This window comes from Pelmatolapia mariae, linkage group LG14 (assembly GCF_036321145.2).
Source record: "Pelmatolapia mariae isolate MD_Pm_ZW linkage group LG14, Pm_UMD_F_2, whole genome shotgun sequence".
Classification (NCBI taxonomy): domain Eukaryota; kingdom Metazoa; phylum Chordata; class Actinopteri; order Cichliformes; family Cichlidae; genus Pelmatolapia; species Pelmatolapia mariae.
The window spans coordinates 12,607,925-12,629,843 of NC_086239.1; the positions used below are offsets into that span (position 1 = coordinate 12,607,925).

General features: G+C 42.8%; 1 protein-coding gene across 2 annotated transcripts in view; it reads right to left on the minus strand.

Moving 5' to 3' along the window:
• Positions 1-21,919, minus strand: part of hip1 (huntingtin interacting protein 1) — a 56,799-nt gene that overhangs the window by 20,526 nt on the left and 14,354 nt on the right. For both annotated transcript variants that reach the window (XM_063492696.1, XM_063492697.1), the window contains 8 exons: positions 12,031-12,094; positions 11,408-11,550; positions 11,247-11,303; positions 7,001-7,081; positions 5,269-5,345; positions 3,187-3,248; positions 1,954-2,094; positions 180-237 (listed from right to left, as the gene is read on the minus strand). In XM_063492696.1, the coding sequence (XP_063348766.1) occupies positions 180-237; positions 1,954-2,094; positions 3,187-3,248; positions 5,269-5,345; positions 7,001-7,081; positions 11,247-11,303; positions 11,408-11,550; positions 12,031-12,094 (683 nt within the window). The remainder of the gene's footprint in view (positions 1-179; positions 238-1,953; positions 2,095-3,186; positions 3,249-5,268; positions 5,346-7,000; positions 7,082-11,246; positions 11,304-11,407; positions 11,551-12,030; positions 12,095-21,919) is intronic.

Genomic DNA, 21,919 nt, shown 5'->3' on the forward strand with positions numbered 1-21,919 from the left:
AAAGGGGAGAGATATAAAAATGAAAAAGAGGAAACGAGAAAACCTCACTGAGAAAAGCAGACAGAGCAAAAAGGTCTGACACTAAAAATTCATTCAGCACGGTAACAAGAGCTCAGAGAGCTCAGAGAAACTGTGACCAACTCTGTGTGTGTGTGAGACACTGAAAGTGAACTTCATACTTCTTGAACTGTTCCTGGAAGCGATCTCTGTGGCCCTGGAGAGTGTCAGCTGGAAGGCCTGCGTGCACACAAAGACAAGTGGCCAGGAATTACTTACAGACAGGTAGATCAGGATACTTTAAAACATGTCTGACTGCATACACATACCGAGGGATTTGATTAAGAATACTTCAGAACTGCAAATTTCCACATCTACCTTTACAGAGAGTGAGAAAAAGGCTTTTTGAAACTGAGCTGCTGGTTAATTTTTTTTTTTCCAGTGAGACTTTGAAAGGTTTCATGAGCCCGAGGGGTTCTGAGGAATCCGTCAATTCAGAGAGGAGAAACGCATCTCTCAGTCTTTGAAGATAACTGTCAGAGATTTTAAGTATGCACACATCTGAGGAATATTAAGAGCCAAAGGTAAGGCTAGAAATCCTACAGCTAAACCCAGTGCAGTTCAGGAGACACAGGGCTTCATCAGCTTGTACTTAAGTGGTGCTTACGAGTGAGACTTTGAATACAAGCCCATACTACAGTATTTATTGGTCTGTGATTTTACTGTTGTAGGCAAAATGATGATGTCAAATATTTGAGGTACAGTAATGTTCAAAAGTGTCGAGCCCCCCCACATTTCTTTATACTTTGCTTGGAAAAGGTGCAGTGACTTATTGAAACGGCAAACAAAACTGCATTGGGAGTGTGTTTGGGATGATAATCATGCAGAAAATTGAAAGTGATGCCAATCAGACACTTTCCAGGCAGTACTCCATTGTTTCCTGACAGCTGCCCTTCCACTGAGACCATTGCAGTAGATGATCAACTGAAGGTCCAGATGCATCACTCAGGTCCTGTGTCGGGTCTTTGCTGGATTTTTTCCTATTTCTTAAAGATGTGACTTTCAGATGCTGTTTATCTGCTGTAGATAGTTTTTTAGTCTTTCCCTTTCTTCTTTTGTCCCGCATCTGTTCATTTTCCTTAAATTTGTTTAAGGACACACTGCACACCACGCTGAGATATGCCAAGTTTCAGACTAATAGCTCTTTGAGAATTGCCTTGTTGGTGCAAAAATGCTATTTTATGGAAATTGTTACCAGCAGTCTGTCACAAAAATGTTTACAAAGTGTGTAAAGACATTGGATCTTTGTTAGGTTGTCTGTTACGTGTAGACACAACACTGGTCCATCCACTGATCATTCGACTGCACTTGAATGAGTCATAAGTTAGTGTTAATGGCTTAAGCACATCTGTGCTTTAGACAGATGTGATGGCAATGATTACTATTTACCTTTAGCAACAAATTACAGAAGCATTAAAAAAAAATGGCAGTTTTGTTCATCGCTAGCTGCAGACCTAATGTTGCTGTTGTGTTTGTTGACCAGTTTCGAACATTAAAAACAATTAACATTAAAATAAAAACACAGTGAGACTAAGTCTTAACCACTTCTGATTAAGCCAAGGATTTGCTCTCATAAGCTAAGGTCAGAAAACCATAAACGGCATTTAGGATTTAAAAAAAAAAAAAGTTTCAGAGTAAGGCCCGTGTTTATTTTCCTGCACAATCTCAACTAATAAGAAAAAATGGAAATAATCAGTTATCACCATGGACGAAATCCTACTTTAGCTAGACATCAATAAATGCAAATCAGCCCAGTCTAACAAGGGTTTCCAGTCACTTCAACGATATTCAAAAACTGCACAACATTTGCATTTAGTAACGACAACACTGAGCACCGCTGCAGTTATTGAGCCTGCAGCCGTGTGTGTGCTCGACCAGCAGGGGTGTGTGACTCACATGAGTGCAGCTTAAACAGCAGCTTGACGGTGTAGTCATACAGGTGGCTGCAGTCGAGGATAACCTGGATGAGGGGGGCCAGACGACACTGACCCGCCGCCGTCACAGAGACAGACCGAGACATGTCTAGAGAGCTGAACACTGTGAGGAGAGAGACGGTCAATAAATGCAGACCCAAAAATTAATGCACACTCATACACACATGAGCATTAGTAATTACTGCAAACAGTGGGAGACTCATCAATCATTCATGTTTCATGACTCAATCAACTCGTGCTCTTCATTTTACTGCTTCTGCCACAATTAACTAATAAAGTGTCTGAGAGCAGCACATGGCTCACTCTTGCTTTAAAAAAAGAAAAGAAAAAGGTTTTAAGTGACGCAGAGAGAGAGAGAGAGCAGCAACCTGAACACTAACAGGATTGTGTGACTCGCTGTCATTACGCCCCCCTCTTTCATTTCTCTGCTGCCCTGCTCACACTATCCCCAAAGTCGGCCGCTGAGAGCCTGTGTAAAGCTGAGGTGTGGTTTCCTGCTTAGTCACAGCGTGCACACACACACACATGCACCTAGATGTCTGGCCTCTTCACCCCTAGGTGACGTGATGCTTTTTAGAGAACAGACCACAGGAGGAAGCTGACGACAGCATAAGAGATTTGGGTGCAACCTTGATTTTTCATTTGTCAAAGCACGACATGTGATCACCAATGTAACGAAGAGATATGATTTAGGCTTAGGAGCAATATTGGGAGTGGAGTTGGGGACGAGGGTTTGATAACATCACCAGGATGTTGAATGAAAGCCATGATAAATAGATACCAGAATGTAATTTCCTCCTGATCATTCATAAATGGAGGCACACAGCCTTCCCGGCATTTCTTCTGAGCTCCTGGTCACATCCCAGTGCTCTATTTTTAGCTCGACCCACACTTCAAGAGACATTAACCTGGGATGACTCACCCAGACAACAAGGGGGGCTAAAATATAACATGAATCCACAAACAGCCTGGCAGTAGACTGAATCAGAAGAGGTGGAGCTCTGACGTGACATATATATATATATATCATGACATCATCTTTATTTCTGCGCACCATTGTGCAGAGGCCTCCGACTGCGTATTCCTGTCTGTGAAAGTGTGAACTTGGATGCATTCATCTGTGGGTGTGTGAATGTTAATGTGCACGGTTTAAGATAAGCACAGCTGGCAGTGCAGTCAGACCAGAATAACTTACCACCCAGGAAGAGGTTGAGCTCACACTCCAGGTAGTCAAACATCTCTACGGTCAGCTGGAAGCTACAGGACAGGAGAGAGACAGGCAGAGCTCATTTTAATAGAAATGCTAAACTTAAAAAAAAATAAACACTCTGAAAACACATCAGATCTCATGCTTGATGTCTACACCGATATGGACTGTATAATTGGTTAGCAAAACAAGGATGCCACATCGTTTGATGGAAATGAAAACGATCAACCTGATTCAGAAACACCCTGAAATCAAAGTAAAAACCAAAAAAAATTATGCCACAGGGATTTTACCGAAATGTCATTGCAGAAACTCATAACGGTGCTTGTTAGTTTGTATGGCCCCCACATGCTTGTTTTGATGCCTGACAATGTTGAGGCTCATAAAGATGATGGATTTTGTGTCCTGCGGAGGTCCCAAATCTGGACCAGGGCATCACTGAGCTCCTGGCCAGTTTCACATGCAACCTGGTGGCATTGAAACATAACGTCCCTGAGGGTTTCTATTGGATTTAGGTCAGGCAACCATGAGGGGCAGCCAATGGCATCAGTTCTAACATACTCAAGGAAATGCCTGTATACTCTCACCACATGAGGCCGGGCATTGCCGTGTACCAGGAGGAACCCAGGACCCACTGCACCAGCGTAGGGTCTGACAATGGATCCAAGGTTTACTGATACCTAATGGTGGTGTTGTTGTCATGGATACACCTCCTCAGGCTATCACTGACCCACTAACAACACAGTCATGCTGAATGACTTTACAGGCATCATAATGTTCTCCACAGCTTCTAAAGACCCTTTCATGTCGGTCACATGTGCTCAGAGCGAACCTGCTCTCATCTGTGAAAACCTCCAGTGGTGAACCTACCAATTCTGGTATTCTATGTCAAATTCCAGTTGGACTCCACGGTGCTGGCAGTGAGTACAGGACCCTCTATAAGTCCTGATTGTTTGGTCAGAGACATTCACACCAGTGATCTGCTGGAGGTCATTTTCTAGCTCCGGCAGTGCTCATCAAGATCTTCATCGAACAAAGGAGCAGATACGGGTCCTGTTGATGAGTTAAGGACTTTCTACGGCTCAGTCAAGCTCTCCTAGAGTAACTTTCTCCTGGAATCTCCTCGAAACAGTAAAACCCAAAACAAAACAAAAAGCCCAGAAAGGAATAGTTATGGGCAAACTATCCTAAATGAAGTGTTTGCTGTGTTTATATGACAGCTCTTTCATGTCTTCCTTTTGCCCGTGTTGATTAGATCCACGTGGCTCGCAAAAACGAATAAAAGACAACTGAAACCTCTCCGCGTCCGTGAGATGGCTCTGACACTGATATACACGCCTCAGATTACAACATCGATGGCAAATCTAACAAATGGGTACAGAGCACTTATAACATTAGATTTCTTTTAACCTACAGACGAGCGTTTTCCTTCTTTTACACAGTTCTTTCCATTTTTTCTGATTTTCCTCAAACTTTTGCTCCCTTTTTGGGGGGAAAATATCAAACAAAAACGCATCTGGTTTATTACTATCAAAGCATTAAAGAAGCAGATACCGATCCAGGACTGTTGGCTTACGTGACCATCTCTCTCCGGATCAGGAGCATATCCAGGCACTTCCTTAGCCACCATTTATTCCCAATATGTCTCCTATTGAACATCAAAATGTTCATCAAAGGCCAGCCACAACCAGTAACCACTGCACAGCTGCAGCCTGCACTCATCCAGGAATGCAGAGCAATCTCTCAACAACAGATCCGGACACTTGTGCACAGATGGGAGACTGCTTGCATCATGCTGAGTGGAGGCTATACCTCAAATGAAACATCTTCTGTACACATGTTAAAGTGTTAGTATGTGTCAAAGTAAAGAACAAGCCTTTTGGTTATCCCCATGAACAGCCACATATTATCCGTGTGTGACTGTCCGGTAACAACTGAAGGATTTTGCATTTCACACTTTTGCTCCACAAAGCTGAGAAAAAGGCAACGCTGGGGCCTGGCCAGCACAGCGGTCCTGTCTGCCAAACAAAAACAATACGAGCAGCCGAAGCAGCGACTCGCCACACTCACAAGTTGTTGACGTCGTTCTCTCCCGCCTCGTCGAGCTGTCGGTTTGACATCTGAAGGTTTCCCGGAAAACGAGGGTTCTAAAAGACAAAGCAATGTAAATGTCCCGATTACGGTTATATACCAGACCAATCTGATGCTTGTACAAAGCAATGTGCTATTTAAATTAGGATTCATTAATTAGTCTGAGTACTGTGAGTCAAATAAGTTGTACGAGCGGTTGGAGATGAGGGAAGGAAGACAGGACAAAAGATACAAACGACAAGGCTTTACTTTGAAACACCCCGTGAGTAGGGATGGGTACCGGTGTCCGGTGCCATCATAACGGTATTAACCAGACCGAAAAGCAGCGCACATTTCGGTGCTTTATTTCGGTGCTTTTTTTTTCCTGAGCCAATTCTAGCCAATCATTTTACGTTTCCGAGGATAGTAGGCGGGGCCAGGTACGTACGTTCTTTTAGAGCAGCGCTACAGATTAAAAATGCCCAAGACGAAGCGGTCAAAAGTCTGGCTGTACTTCGCAGCAAAAGATGCAAACTCAGCAGCCTGCAACAAGTGCTTTAAGGTGATACTGTGATACTGTCAAAGGAGGTAACACCTCAAATCTGATGAAACACCTGGCGACGCATAGCGTTTTTTTTTTAAAGCCGAGAAATGCGCCGTGTTTGATAGCTTGCTGCGAGACCTCACACTGTGCACATCTACTGCGGGTGTGGTGCCTGTTATCGGACCCGGAGTTAGCACCATCCCCCAAGAACCCGAAGAGTAGAGTCCTGGCCCCTAGCCCTGTCAGCGTAGCAGAAATGATGAGGATGATGATGGCAGCAGCAGCCGTTCTTCTCTGCGTGAGTGACTTAATGTTGTTCGTGTGTAATTTACGTTGAGTAGGTAGGCTAACCACGTTATTACATTAATGCATGCAAGGTGAACTAGCAAACACCGTCGTAGTTACATGCGGCTGTCTTCTTGTTTGATGGCAGATACTCCCTTCACCCTGGCCAAAAAGGCTAAAATGACCAAAGAAAAAGTGGAAAACAGTTAAACATGAGAGGTTTTTGGACAAAGTTTGTGTTTTTTCCATTGATTAAGCACTCCTTCCAGCCAAGAGTGATACCAAATATGCCCTATAGCTGAAGAAAAGGCTAACATTGTTATCTTTTTTTACAAAAAAAACAGCTAAACATGAGAGGTTTTTGGACCAATTTTGTGTTCTCCATTCTTTAAGTACCGGTTTGGCACCGGTATCGGATAAAACCTAAACGATACCCATCCCTACCCGTGAGCATTTCACACTATTTTGTACTACTACTTTTACTCGATTACTCGATTTAAAAACATATAGTGAAATAGCCATGTCAATCTACGCGTAGTGATCCATTTTTAATAGAAACAACTGATTAGAGCAATTGTTACTAATAATGAATTAATATGCATACTAGCAGGCATGCATCATATGCATGTTTGTCACTTTCCAGGTGAAAATCCTCAACCTTGGCAAAAAACACCCAGACCTTCTGGGACAGCACCGGCACTGTATTTTGGTCCCTCCTTAACTCTACTCAGATGTCTCATAAAAAGCTACATTACAGATTCTTGGGAGGCCATTAGTGTAAAAGCTGGAATTTTCTCTGAAGCCACCCGCAGAGACCTGCTGGCACTAAAAGGAGAGTCTGAGACAAAGATAATGAGAGACGAGGGAGAGTGGTGATGGGTTTTATAGGTCAGGCCAACTCACTTTGATGTGAAACTCCATTTTGGTGATGAGCAGTTTGAGGTAGATGCTGCACAGCTTCCCGTAGCCTTCACTCAGGTGACCCTGATGTAGAAAGACAGAAGAGGAAGTGAAGAAACTTCAAGGAAACAAAGGAGTGTCCCCATGTCCTTCCTTCTAAAGGTCACAGGAACACCGTGTAAGGTCACTCTCACAGTGTACGGGTGAATGCAAAAACCCAGTTGACAACATCCTTGTGCCAGAAAAAAGTAGAATATCTCTAGCCTGTGAGTGAGGGTGGTAATGACATAACAGGAAAGAAAGAGGCCACAACCTTTGTCCCACTGACCACGCTTCCTGTATCTTCCTCCCTACTGACATCAGCAAAATTGAGTTAGTGTAATAAGGAATATCTTAGAACTCCACCCCAGTCGCTGTTGCTCAAGTAATCACTTAGGAGTGTCTCTTGAGATTTTTGTGGCTAAATGTATTGCAGTTGACACATGTTTACGCTTGCATTTCATCAGAGTCGCCGGCATCAATATAATGAAGAGAAATCTGCTCACTTCTATCAGTGGTTCCCAGCATTTTCCATCCATGCCCCATTCAGATGGACAACACTGCTTCATCAGCGCTATACTACATATATCTGTATATGTTATTTGGGTGTACATTCAGGATTATTCAGCCGAATGTTTAAGCTGTTATGTTCCGTTAACAAGAATTTTAGCTAACAGTTTATTCACACTTTTTTGGCTTCCACTTTCATCTATTTATTTATTTATTTATTTATTTATTTATTTATTTAATCTATTTATTTATATATTTGTTTTATTTATATATTTGTTCAAGTTGGATAACAACTTGAACAGCTCTTGCAACTTGTTAGCTCGCCATAACTATGACAATTTCCAAGTTTTAATGTAATACTTAGCTATTTATGTCATTTTAGCTGTTAACTGTGCCACTGAACAACCCCCCCCCCCCCCCCCCCCCACACACACACACACACACGCAAGTCAAAATTGTGAGTTATTCCTAAGTCGAAACTTGGTATGCAACTTGCTAACCTGCTAACATAAAAGTGTGAGTTGCTGAAGGTGAAATAGTTTTTCTTTACTGGTGGAAACAGGCTTTAATCATTTATCCATTATGTTTAGCTGACTATTTCATTTGTTTATTTATACAATTAGGTAATCATTTAAATTGCTTGTTAAAACTTATGTTTTTTTTCTAAAAACATTTCTTTAGCTCTCTGAGTTATTGAGCCATACCATTAGCTAGCTAAGATAATTTCCAACTTTCAGTCTAGTTAAGTTTAGTTACCTACTTCAACTATTAACCCATTAGGTTGCGCTAACAATGTAATGTATGCATACAGTTAATCATTTTTACTGCCCATCTAAACCTTTATGTTTATTATCTACATAATTTAACTCATGAGGCATATAGTTAGCTAGCTATGACAATTTACAACTTTTAATGTAATACTTAGCTATTTATATCATTTCAGCTGTTAACTGTGTAAGTTTGTTTCTGCCACTGAACAATAATTTAACTGTTGAGGCACAGTTAGCTAGCTATGACAATTTTCCACTTTTAATTCATTACTTTAGCAACTTTATTTAAAAAAATAAATCAATAAAATAATCTCTGCATTTATAATGTCAGGAAACAATTTTCATCCATGCTTTTTCAACCAGGAAGATATTTCTTGTCCATTTTAATCACTCGTGTTTTCTTTCGGTTGTTATTGGTTAACTTAAGGCGCAGTAACACTAACAGTGGTGCTCAAACCTATTCAGGTCAACTAAATTATTTATTCTTTTAATGCATCTCTGGCTTCCTACAAGATACCTGGAGAGGGAAGTCAGTGGGGTGGATAAATGCAAAATTATCAAATGACATTATTTTGAAAATCTTTTGAAACAACTTGAGACTCCAGTATTGTTTTTTAACTACACCACCAAAACGCACGACAGCACAAATCCCCCAAACCAGAACGACACCAGCCTCGGTGACATTACTGTTTCATGAGGGTGGTAGATGATGCAACATGAGCTCATGTGGCTTTTGTCCATTATGTCTGTCACTACACTCTGGCAGCAGGCTACCAACAAATGATGATGAATATAATCTGCTATGATCACCACAGCAAGGAGCACAGTTGGCAGCCGTACTCTGTTGATAATGAACAAAATCCAAGTAAATCAGCAAAAATTGCACCTGTATATGTTAAACTCCTAGAAAGATCATTTTAATGAGTCGACACCCACCTGGATAGCCTGTTAATGCCTTTTTAGTGAGTACCTTCACCTGGCCTGAGGTTTGCTACACAAGTTTATTCCATGTGAACTTAATCTGGTGCTTAATCTAACAGCTTGTAAAAATAGCCTGAGCACTATATGTCTAATAACTCTGCCGCCTGTTTATTTACTGCTGCGTTATTGTTTCTGTGGCTTTCCTGGTCTCTCAACATGCTTTTAAAAAGAAAATAATCTACTCTGAAAGCACTTTAAGCTCTGCTGTGATTCAGGAAGTAAAGCGAAAAAGCTACTGCCTCCGTAAATTAATTGACAGAATTTGTTTTGTTCATTTACCGAGTGCCTCTACAGTACGTTGCACTTCTGCACACACAACTACGATGCCAGAATAAAGGGGACAATAATACACAATGTTTCGTGTCTTCACATAACAAATGCAGTGGTCCCACAAGCCACTGCCAAGCTGCACGATAATGCCAAGCTGTCAGAAAACCATGCAATCACAGAATGATTTATAACATTAATTACTGTAACTAGACTTTAATGACACTTAAAGGCAATAACAATAAGGCATCCTTCATATAGCTGCAGAAGACAGTTTGGTTATACAAAACTGGTTCAGTAAAGACAGATCACATCCCTTATGACGACAGCTGTAAATTTTACTGGAGAGTAGTATTGCTGGTCACCACAGCACATAGCTCGGCATATTTGATTTGGTAGATTTCTAAACTGGATGCCCTTCCTAACAAAACCTCAGAGTGATGTGTGTCTCCGCCCGGTATCTTTCACATGCTAGGCATATGTGTAACCACTACACTATGGAGCCACTGTAAATACAGGAGTAACACCCCAAGCTATACTGACATGACTTACTAGTTTAAATGGTCACATTTGTTCGTCTTGTATTGACTTCTGATTTACCTTTTAGTAATGAGTATGTTTCATTCGTATCATGTTTTATTCAATTCATTTTTAGTGTTACAATAAAGTAATGACTAAAGAAGATTACCGTATTTTTTTGACCATAAGGTGCATTAAGCGAAACAAAACAGATAAGTCAAACTTTACTCAACTCATTCTTCTTGCTTCCTCCACTTCTGTACCATTGATTCATTAATGTTGAATTCTCTCGCAGCTGCTCTATTCCCATGTTGTTGCAGTATATTAATGACTAACCTCGTATTGTGGATGGATTATCTCAGTTGTTCTCCTGACTGAAGTTTGGTCTGTTTACAGCATCCTGCCAAGCGATTGGATTTATCCTTAACCATCAGGAACCCTCATGTTAACTTTTATCGAGTGGAAAAAACTTAGCGTTCATCCTCCAGCTTCACTGTGTTTATGTTATGCTAACATAGCTGTGTCGCTAGCGATCACGTAGCACATCATTATATACCAGCTAGCCCAACTTCAGTAACCCTACAAACGTCATTGCTGTTTAGTTTTCTGTCTTCATTTATGTTGGAAGTGATAGCAGAGCTGTACGTTTTAATTTGTTCAGAAATCTCTCAGTCAGAACATGCTATATCATGTTTAGGTGGAAACTAGTGAGCTAACTTCCTGCTAACTTCTAAATCTGTTAAATTGAATAAATTCTGTTTTCATGGATGCCTTAAACTTAATTATTACACCTGGTAAAGCAGCAACGCTGATCATTTTATTAAAGATGAAATAATTTAGACAGTTTTTAGCTCTCAGTGATGCTGCAGTGTTCGTTTGACTTTGGGACCTGAAGCGGACGGAGTTTTGGACCCAGATTACTCCACAAGGCTCCTGACTACGGTAGCCGTACTAAAACATTTTTTGTCAGATTTCTTAATGCCGTGTATCACATAAAATCGGTTCGAGGTCAGTAAGCACAGCCAGAATTCATACATAAGACACACTAGATTATAAGGCGCACTGTCGATTTTTGAGAGAATTAAAAGATTTTAAGTGCGCCCTGTAGTGTGGAAAATGCGGTAAATGAGACTTATGACTGTGTGAGATGACATAATCCTTACCCACATCCTGCTCATATCAGTTAAATCAGCCTTGTTCCTCATGGAGTCCTTTATCACCTGAAGAAACAACAATGGAAACAAAGAGAGGGGACACATCCTTAACACTGAGTATCAGAACACAGTTACAATAAGAGGGAGACAAAGTTTTCGTGTTTACGTACGTTCGGATGCCCGTCCCGCAGCAGCTTGTGGAAGACGTGGCAGAACTTCCAGCAGAGCACGGCGTTGCTGGAGAGAGGAAGCCGGTTGACTGCCGCCCAGAAGGTGTGGGCACCTTTCTCATGATGGGTCCCCAAGATGCAGGGTGAGAGCGGCAGTCAAGGATTACAGGCTTACAGTGTTTGTGTAGTCGGAGCCTGGTGGAGCCTAAGTATTTACCAATCTTAATACAGAAAACTCTTATTTTAACATTTGTTGCGTCTCCTTTGTGTGTGTATTTTTTTAATGATCTCTTTTTTAATGTTTGAGGCCTTTGCTTAGCTCTGTCTCTGTGCAGGATTTTAGATGTTAGCTGTTTGGTGCTTTTTAGGCTGTCTGATGAAACAGAAACATGTCTGTCTAGCCTTCCATTTGGTTTCACACACGACTAATATAGCTGTGCAGCAGGGCCATGTGCAAACGACGGGGTTACACAAAATTTGCTGTTTTGCACCAACACAGCCCTCCAGCTACGGAAGGACGATTCTGCACACACAACAAAGTCAAAACAAATGCTCTTCCTCTCCTCAAACACACACACACACACACACACACACACACACACACACACATTATGTTAGGATATTCCTGGCATGCTTCTCTTTGACAGCGACCTCCTGTGTGTTGATGGCCTTGTTGATGCTGACAGCCTGTGAAGAGGAGTAAAGAAAGGGCAGAAGAGAAGAGGGGAGAGAAGCAGAGGAAATAAATCAGCCCACAGCTTTTTTACTCACAGCAAAAAAAAACAACAAAAAAAAATTAAGTCAAGTGTTTCATTTTAAAACTTGACATCCTTCCACCTTTCAGAAAGTTGCCTTTTCCCTTTTCTAACCACCTGGGGAATGAGAGGCAGGCCAGGTTTTTTTTATAACGCGCTGATTGACCCATTTTCTGCAGAGTTGGTATTCAAGGCAGCAGCTGAGAGGCCTCCTCTCTGCTGCTGAGGAGGATCTACACCCTCGCAGCCTGAAAGAGACGCGTGTGCTGCCAAATCTCAGCATGGAGCGCAGTCGGCAAGTTAAATTACAGACATGTGACGGAGCATGTAAGAAGGGCTGAAACGGCGCAGGTGCTTTTTTTTTTTTTAAATTCTCCTGCGTGTTTGTGTTAATTCACAGGATTAGATGTCATCAAATATACGAATAGAGCAGGAAACAGTTGCAACATCTGCAGAGGATAGAGGACGGACAGAAAAACAACAATGACTACTCTTCAGCAAACATAGTTAACATTAAGACTGTAACCAGACAGATTTAATGAGACGGCACCAGCAAGCAGACACGTGCGGATAAGCAGGGGAGTATCTGTCTGTGCTGTGAAATCTACTGAGGAATGTTGGCCAGACTGAACCTGAAGCTCCTCCAACTTCAGCTCAAATTTTAAAAATCATCAGACATGAATTACAGAACCACCAGAACACACTGGAATGACTTTTCACTTCTGCTCTAACTCAGTGTGACACAGTCACAAGGCTGAAAATGCTGCCACTGGTAGCTTGGATGGTGTTAGTTTGTCAGTTTTTGTGGGGATTTGTGGTTGTGCTATGGCACGCTATTGGCTTTCAGGAGCTACTATGGACACTCCCTCTCATTCTTAAACTACCCTTTTACATAAAAGCTCATGGTTCAGCCATCATTTAGATATGCTGCTGTGGCCCCCCCCCATTTTCCATGCATTTCTTTGCTACAGCCAATTACTTTTTGTTCTCTCTCTCGCGCTGTGGCCTACCTTTGTGCAGGCTCTACATGTTTCAGGTCTGCACTTCCTGGCCCACCAAAGTGGCGAGTATACCTTCTTAGCTGAGGCAGAAGCCACCAATCCCGAGTGTGGTTTAGTTTGGGGTTTCGTTTCAGTTAAAAGTGAGTCGTTTCTCTCAACTGTAACTTTCTATACAGGATATTGTTGGGTTTCTTTCTCTGTAACATAGGAAGGTGAAAATGAGGCATACTAAACATGCTCTAAGATAACTTATATTACGAACTACTACAAAATTAATAAAGTGCTATTCAAAGAAAAGCATTAAAAACACAACCACTATTTAATAAAACAAAGCCTGGGTGTCCAGCAATGCTTGCAGATTGTGAGGCTGGACTTTGCATAGCATAGCTTAAAAGCTAATGGTACCATGCTAACATGCAAATAATAAATAAGATGAAAAATTCCTCATTTATCCGATATTTGTAAAATTATTTTGTTACAGCCATCAACCGATCGTGGCTCAAAAGTACTACTGGTGGTGGTCAAAGGGCCCGGTGGCGCCAGTGTCAGCCTCGCCTCTGTCAGTGTGCCCCAGGGTGGCTGTGGCTACAATGTAGCTTGCCATCACCAGTGTATGAATGTGTGTGTGAATGGGTGGATGACTGAATGTGTAAAGCGCTTTGGGGTCCTTGGGGACTAGTAAAGCGCTATACAAATACAGGCCATTTACCATAACCGTAATAACATCAACAACAGTAGTAGTAACTCCTCACACCAACCAAACCTCATCTATATCAGGTATTGTGACCTCATTGTGTAACAACAGCCTAATGAGCTAGAATGGCCCACTTGTCACATTTACGCACCTGCATCCTTTTAATTTCAATACAATACACATTTGATTTACAGGCACCAAACTTAAATCAGGCGTTTTATTATAGTCATCACGTGTCTTAGCAACCACCTAGCAACAGACTAAAACCAAATAATGGTAAACAACCTGGTTCTTACTTGACCGCGCAAAGTGCTTTATACAACATGCCTCATTGATCCATCCATATGCGCACTTAACAACACATCGGAGGGCAACTTTGGGGTTCAGTACCTTGCTCAAGGACACTTTGGCATGCACTCTGGAGCAGCCGGGGATAGAAACACCAACCTTCTCAGTAGTCAATCTAATTTGCATTAGACCTTCTTTACCTCCTGAGCTACAGCCACGCCAAATAAGTGCAGTAGCATGAGTAATAGTAATAAAAAATTAAATAAACAGGGATAATAACTGATCTCCGTACCAGACAGATATATTGCGTTACACAGACTGAAAGCACGAGGTATAAAACATTTCCTACATCCAGACTCGTTTGTTTTAATCGTTTTAGTTTTATTTGTTAGCAGGAAAACACTTGCTCATTGAAAATGAAGTTTACAGTTTGAGTCTGAGTGGAAAGCAATTCGTTTGGTAGGCGCTTGATCAGAAACCAGAATGTTGAAATGATCCAGAAATTAAAAACAGGAACTGAAATGATCACCCAGCGATGGTGCCAGAAGAAAAGCTAAAACAGAGTTTATAGCACCAATGATTAAAGCGATGAGGCAGAATTACACATCTCATTCTTTCATGTCCTCTATGCTAAATTTCCCAATTTCCCACAATGCAATATGACCTCAACGTTACACACTGGCTAATTTTGTCATCATTCGACTGCCTGACGCATCAGCTGAGGTCTTTTTTTTTTTTTTTTTTTAAGCTCTACCCCTCGCCAGTGCTGATCTAAGAAACATACCCTGACTCATAACCGGTTTTGTGCAATCAAGTTCACTACCAAAATATCTTCACGTATTCGGTGGCGCCTTCTGCGATGTGGAAACTGGCCAGTGGAGTTCCTCTTTGACTCAGCCTGTGGAGACCATCGATATGCGGACATTTTATGATAAACCATTTAACACCTGCTGAGAAATTTCCATACACATTTTACTTATGATGAGAAAAACAAATAAACATCAGAGATCGCTGCATTTATTTGGATTCATCCTCTGAGGAATATCTGAACGGTCCACTACAGCGAGACTGGGGCGGCTGTGGCTCAGCAGCGCAGGTCGTTTATTAATCAGAAGGTAGCGGTTTGATCCCTGGCTTCCCTTCGTCTGCATGTAGAAGTACCCTTGGGGAAGATACTCATTTGTCCCCTGGAGTAGTAAGAAAGTACCTTGAGGGCTCAAACTATGTAGGAATGATATATACATTACAGTCCATTTATAGCCCATTTAAATTTGGACTGACAGAAATTTGCATCCATAGATACGTGCATGAAAAGTTCAAAAGCCTTCTAGCTGTTGTGTGAAAGTTTTCACTATACTTTTAGGTTATGTCAGCCAACCAGGAAAAATCTGCAAGTACAAATAAATATAAATCTTCTAGAACCCACATCACTTCAGAGTTTTTCAGATAGTTTCTGTGAAGGCGAGGTGTCGTGAAGCAGCATCTGGCTGACATTAAACACGAGGGGAAAACAAAACCGGGAAAAGTTCTACATCCAAACAGCTGACTCAAACGGAGCCCGAAATGCCGGTCTTCCGCACACACGACCAAACAGGGCAGCGTATCCTGCCACTATCATTTGCAGGGTATCTCCAGCAGAGAGCGAGGAGAGCGAGGGGGATGGGGTCAGCAGAGGACGGGAGGCCTGTTTCATAATCTCACTTCCCACAGATGTTCTGAGTGCGCTCCTCCTCTTCCAGTATGTGAGCCGCCGGGACTGGAAGTTTACTGCGAGGAATCGGAAGAGGAGGAGGAGGAGTGGGGTAGAAGAAGGTTGGAATGGGGAAGGGAAAGGAAAGATGAAAGGAGGAATGATGTGGGAGCAGGGATTTCTGTCAGTCTCTTTAGAATTGGCAAACAAGTGATGGAAAATTTTAAGATCTTCTCTGTGTCGAGCTGACCTCGGTGAATGAAAGGCTCCATATCTTCTTAGTCTGTCTCTGTGTGATCTTGCAGATACACCACATGTTGATGTTCGAGTTATCTTCTATTGCACAATGTTCTGACAGCATCCTGTGACTGAGCTTGACAGATAACTAGACTATAAATATTCTAGGTTTACAGCGAGTTTTATTTCGCTTTGGAAAGACAACCTGGGTGCGTGCACCTCGATCTACTTCAGATTTCCACAACGCTACCTGGTGTCGCAGACTGCTGAGAAAAAAAATGCCTGAGAGAACCCATCTAGAAAATATTTTCCTTATAACCACAATCCTGAAACAGATGACGTTTGGATCGGAGAAGAAGAATGTGGGTCTGGCTTGTCAAAACAACGGCAGACAATAGACCGCCACCTCCACACGCACCGTCACTCTGAGTGACATATCATCAGCAGCGAAAGCAAGCAAGCAGGCAAACACGAGTTTACTGTTGAGAAAAATCTAATTTATGAGTTTGGTTCAGTCACAGGAGTGATTCAGTGATCATGAGAAGACGAGGAGGAATTCAGGAGCTGGTTGCTGTTTGCACAGCATCCACCCCTCCGCGCTCAGGTCGTAGTCCTGTCGATGGCGAACAGGCGCCGCTACGAATCATAAAGGTGATAAGAGACAGACGTGGACAACAGAAAGTGCCCTTATACTTTGGTGCAGTAAGGGTGGGTGGGGACTCTTACGGCTTTTCCTGCTGATAAAAAACTTACAGCACGAAAAGTTCAAAATCTATCCACTCTAAAGTTGTCCAGTGGGCCGGGTAGGAGTCTTTACTGAGCCGATTTAGGACCCAGGGCCTTATGTTTGACACCCCTAGCGTGGCCTGGGGAGAGCAGGCACGTGGCGGGACACGTGACGACCACCGGCTAGTTGTTTTCATGCAGGCACAAAGTGTAACAACCCGACGCCGCACACTTTTTTGTTTTTTAAAAAGGATAAAGGTCAGCGCCGGATGTTTGCATCCTGACACGCACCGCTGGATATGATCTAGAAAAGCGTACGCGTGAAAACAGCCTGTGTCTGCTGATAGAGTCCACAAAAGGAAGACCAGTGAGTTATAATCAGTCATGTGCTTTAAAAAAAAAAAGAAAAAAGTTAGACTTCCTGTTTACAAATAAACCAGAGGGTCTGACGACAGGATCTGGAAATTTACGGGAACTTTATGATTACTGGAACAATTTTCTTTGTTTTTTTTTTTTTATTAAACAACCCTGAAGATTCTCTTCATGCACAAAAGGAAGAAAGAAAAAAAAAGACCCCATGCAGCTGCGAAACCCTGATTTCTTGCACCACCTGAGGCTGATACAGAGAATGGTTGTAGAAAGGCTTTCAGTGATGCAACACATTCAAAAAGCTATTTCTTCTCCAGAAACATTGAGGCTGTGTAGACTGATGCACCTGTGAGTATTTGGAATTAAACAGACTGAATTTGAAGCTTTGCGTGTGGAGGCTGGAACCTGAAATGTGGCCAAAGGCAACTCAAAAAGCCTTAAATTAAGATAATATTGTCACTCCTATTTAGGAGTTATGAACATATAGTGCTGTATATATTTACACTTAAGAGTTTGAATACAATCTATACACACTTCTTGTGTTTTGCACCTTTTTCCTCCTTTTAAACACGACCCATATTTCTAAAAATTGTATTCAAAGTGTAGGTTAACACTGAAACACTATGTCTACACTTAAGCCACATCTGCTTTACATTTTACTGATGAGGGAAGTGACTTTTGTGGCATTTCCTGTCATGGTCACTGGCTGCTAATTTGTCACAAGCACTAAAATTGTGACACTCTCGTGTTGTGATCTGCGTGTGAGCTAACACAGCCTTCAGGGATCGAAGCTGTAAGTTATAACATCGACAATTCGCTTTGCTTCTCCTTTTCTTTCCATCACACAAGAAAAAAAAAAAATCAAGGGATGATTGAGTAAACGCCAGTGCAACTGGTTCCCACATGAGGATGACCCAATTAGCCCACAGTGAGACTTTGTACTTTGTGTTAGGGTTGAATGGGAGTGCCAGCTGCCTAGATCTCCTGGCATTGGCTGAGGCGGCTTGCCGGCATCAATAAATCAGTGGCCTATTAGCCCCTTGCAGTGCAGCCACTCGGACCGGCTGACAAAGTCAAATGACGAGCAATTAAATCACAGGTGAGAGGAAAGTGATTATAAAGCTGAGGAGCAAAGATCTGCCCCGAGAGAGTCCTTAAATTGGGGAACCTACGTCACTGCATCTGCAGGGGGCCGGCATCTTTTGCGCTTCCCCTTTCCGCCCTGAAGCAAAGAGTCATAACGAGCCATCAATCAATTACTCGCCGACGCAGCACAGAAGTCCTTTCTGCTTCTTGGTATCTACAGAAACATCTTCTTTTCCACAGTTCTGCTTTCAAACAAAGTGTTATTGATACAGTGTTGAAAGCACGCAAAGTCGGGCCTGGCAAGCACCAATCAGCTCTTCAGTGGAAAGCGCGGCATTGATATGCTGATCGTGGTCTGGCTGCGTCCGCTGAAGGCCCAGCGCACAGCACCCAGAGGGAGAAAGCATCTTCTGCCTGCTAAACGAAACGGCCCTCGCTGAGCGACTCCCTTCCCCAACCCTCGGCCTCCCAAACAGCATGTGACTAAAAAGCGATGTTGGGCGATTTGATTCCCATGTCAGTCCCGGAGACATGTCATCTTATCGTGGTCACTTTATGACGGTCACAGAGAAAAGACAGCGCTCTCGGATATTTTTGTCTCTGGCGCGCTGTCGCACATTTCATGTCAGCATTAGTGCCGAGAATAACTCAAAGCCAGTGATGCTCAATCATGAGAAAATGCCTGTGGAAAACCTCGGCAGGGCCAAATGAGAAGGGGGAGAGTAAATTCGGCAACACTTGTTCTCACTGGATTTAAAGTCTCACGGTTAAGCAGGAGGAGGAGGAGGAGGAGGCGGCGGCATCCTTAGCATGGGAGTGGAGTGATTAATTTAAGTTATGGTACTATGATTATCTGACAGCAGTTATTTAGGTGTGGATGGAGGAGAGAGCTCGTGACAGGCCGTGGAGTCTGCTTTAGCTTCAACCATGTTCCCAGTGATTCTGACTCTGGCATGATATCAACAAGTGAAGCCTCTGGTCTTAAAACCTTCATTAAGGCACAGCTAAGAAGGACTGCATGTCTGTATTTAACAGCTGCATGCTTTCCCAATCCTTTTGCAATGTTTCCTCCTTCTGATTTAACCTCTCAGCACACCCAACAGGGGACAAGAGCCCAGAATGCTTTCACCAAGTCTATCACTTTTCCCAAACAACAGAGCAGACACCAAACTGCTGTTATACCTTTTGAGCTACCCGTCTAAATTAAAGACGGAGGCCGAGGTTGGAGCTGCCGCCGAGACCAGTCCAGCTATTCTGCTATAAAAAGGGTAAACAGCGATGGGATGGAGGAAGGAATGAAAACAGGAAACGTGCAGGCTGTGAATGCAGGAGCCCTGTTAACGCTGAGGTGAGGCAGAGGAGGCACGGTCATTGTGGCTGACGCTGTAGGGGTGGAGGTGAAGGAGAGAAAGGGGGGGGTGGGTGGGTTGCAGGCACTCAGTCAGGCTTCCTGTCTTGGCACACCCTATACTGCCCATTTCCTGCCTGCTGAAAAATCCACAGCACCCCCGCCTTCAGCTAAAACCTTGCTCAGTCAAGCCAGACAGGGAGCAGCTGAGACCAAACACTTTGCTGTCTCCATTTCCTGCCAGATCCCCTCCAGGTGTCTTTGTGTGAATACACTCAGACCTTTAGGAACACGGATATTTAAAAATGGGCAGTCAGCTATCGCTAACAGATGACCTGAAATAACAATCTAAAAAGAACATGTCATCTCTCCCCACTTCACAGACTGTAATATTTAGACACAACTTATCAAGCACACACATCTGTTTGCAAACACCTGCACGCTTACATGTGAAGTACACACACTGTGAATAGCATTTTCTGCTCAGCTGATCAATAAAAGTCTGATATTCACTGAATATGTGTTTTGTCTCCAGTTCAGTACGTAGACAAATCCAAAATGATCTTTAATTCATATACTATCAAATGCTTAAAGAACAACATTTGTACTGTGTCTTATCTCTTTCTAAAAACCTTTGGAGTCTGCACATGGTGTCATACCTGGAGAATACAGTGCTGTGCAAAAATGTTTAGCCCGGCCTCACCTCTTATTAAATTTGGCTTCAAGGAGCCAGACTTTAATGTCTTTTTTTAAAAGATTACAGTAAACCCAAAAGCAAAGTCTCCAGCTGGAAAACGAAACCATTGAGCTCAAAGATGTGAAGGGGAAGTGCAGATTTGGAGACAAGCCTTTCTGTGTTTGTTCTTATGAAACCTCCCTTTTACATATACACACATGACCTAATCCAACTGTTTAATCTAAAAACACAGATTACAGCAGTATGACATAGTGGTGTAAACATTTTTTTTGGACTATACCTCCGATGAGCATGGTTCCGGTGCACTCGGTATCTGACTTCAGGTTTCACACACTAAAAATATCCGCCTATTTCCTCGAAAATAAAACAACAGCCTTCATGGTTCAACGTGCACAAGTAAAAGTATACGCGGTGAAACTGAGAGCTCGCCTTACCGTGGTGCATTTCACACAAACAAGCAGCCTCCTCAGAGGTCACAACAGCATGAAATAACAGTTTTTATTTATTCTTTTACAAATCCATTGAAGAAAAAAAAAAAAGGATAATAACTGGAAAAGCGTTTTTGGCCCAAACATTTTTCCAAGAGCGACTCCACCCGGCTGAAAAGGTCACCGGTCTGAACAGAGCCCTCTGTGTTGCTTGTTTCAGGACCATGTTGTGTGTCGCGTCTGACGTGCAAATCTGCTCCCGTGTGAGCCTCCTCGCATCTCTCAAAATTCAGGCTTGCACTGACGCAAAGAGGGCAGAGTGAGAGTTTTTTCTTATGTGCATGCAGGGAGCAAAAAAAAAAAAAAAAAAAAAAAAAAAGGGAAATTACAAACTCATGCATGCTACACAGGTGTCACTGCAGGCACTGAGGAAGCATTATCAACCCAGCGAGCTGAATCTGGAATGCAATGTACAATTTTATCATAGAGTGAAGGTGAAACCAGCCACCAGCCTAGTAACAATGGCTGCCAGTCATGTGCAGGCCCCTGAGGCTGTAACTGGGAGCTTGTTTTCCACCTAATGCACCGAGTATCTCCTGTCCCATTAATAACGGGGCAATGGGTGATGCAGATAAGCCCAGCGGGATGTTGCAGTCTCATAAGAGCCCATTAAAAAGCATGCAAACATACAGCTCCGGGATGTTTGGAGCGTGCGACCTAACAGCAATGGGTTCATCGCTGAGGGCAGAGGTGGAGGGTGGCAGCTGGTTAAAGTCACACGTAGGCCGAAGGCTGGGCTCCACCACAATTAAACTCTCAGCCCTTCGTCCCCGTGGCAGGTTTTTGAGCCCCTCCTCTCTCTGCAGCTCTGCGTGAAAAAGCCTCACGGCCTCGCCTCAACTTCCTGAAGACGTATCAGTAAAAGCCACATCTGTGCACCTCAGCTCACCCCACCTCACAGCACAGCAATAACCGAATATAAACAGGCGTCACAATCATCTGCTTCTGTGGCTTCTTTTTTATGTTATCTAAAACAAACTGTTCCAGCTGATGCAACAATGGGGCAAATGTTCAGCTGCACGTTAACACAAATTTCTAATTGGCCAATCAAATGCCATTAACTCAGTGCACTAAGGCATGTCGACATGTAGAGAAACTCAAGACGACATTCTGAAGTCCAAACTGAGCATCAC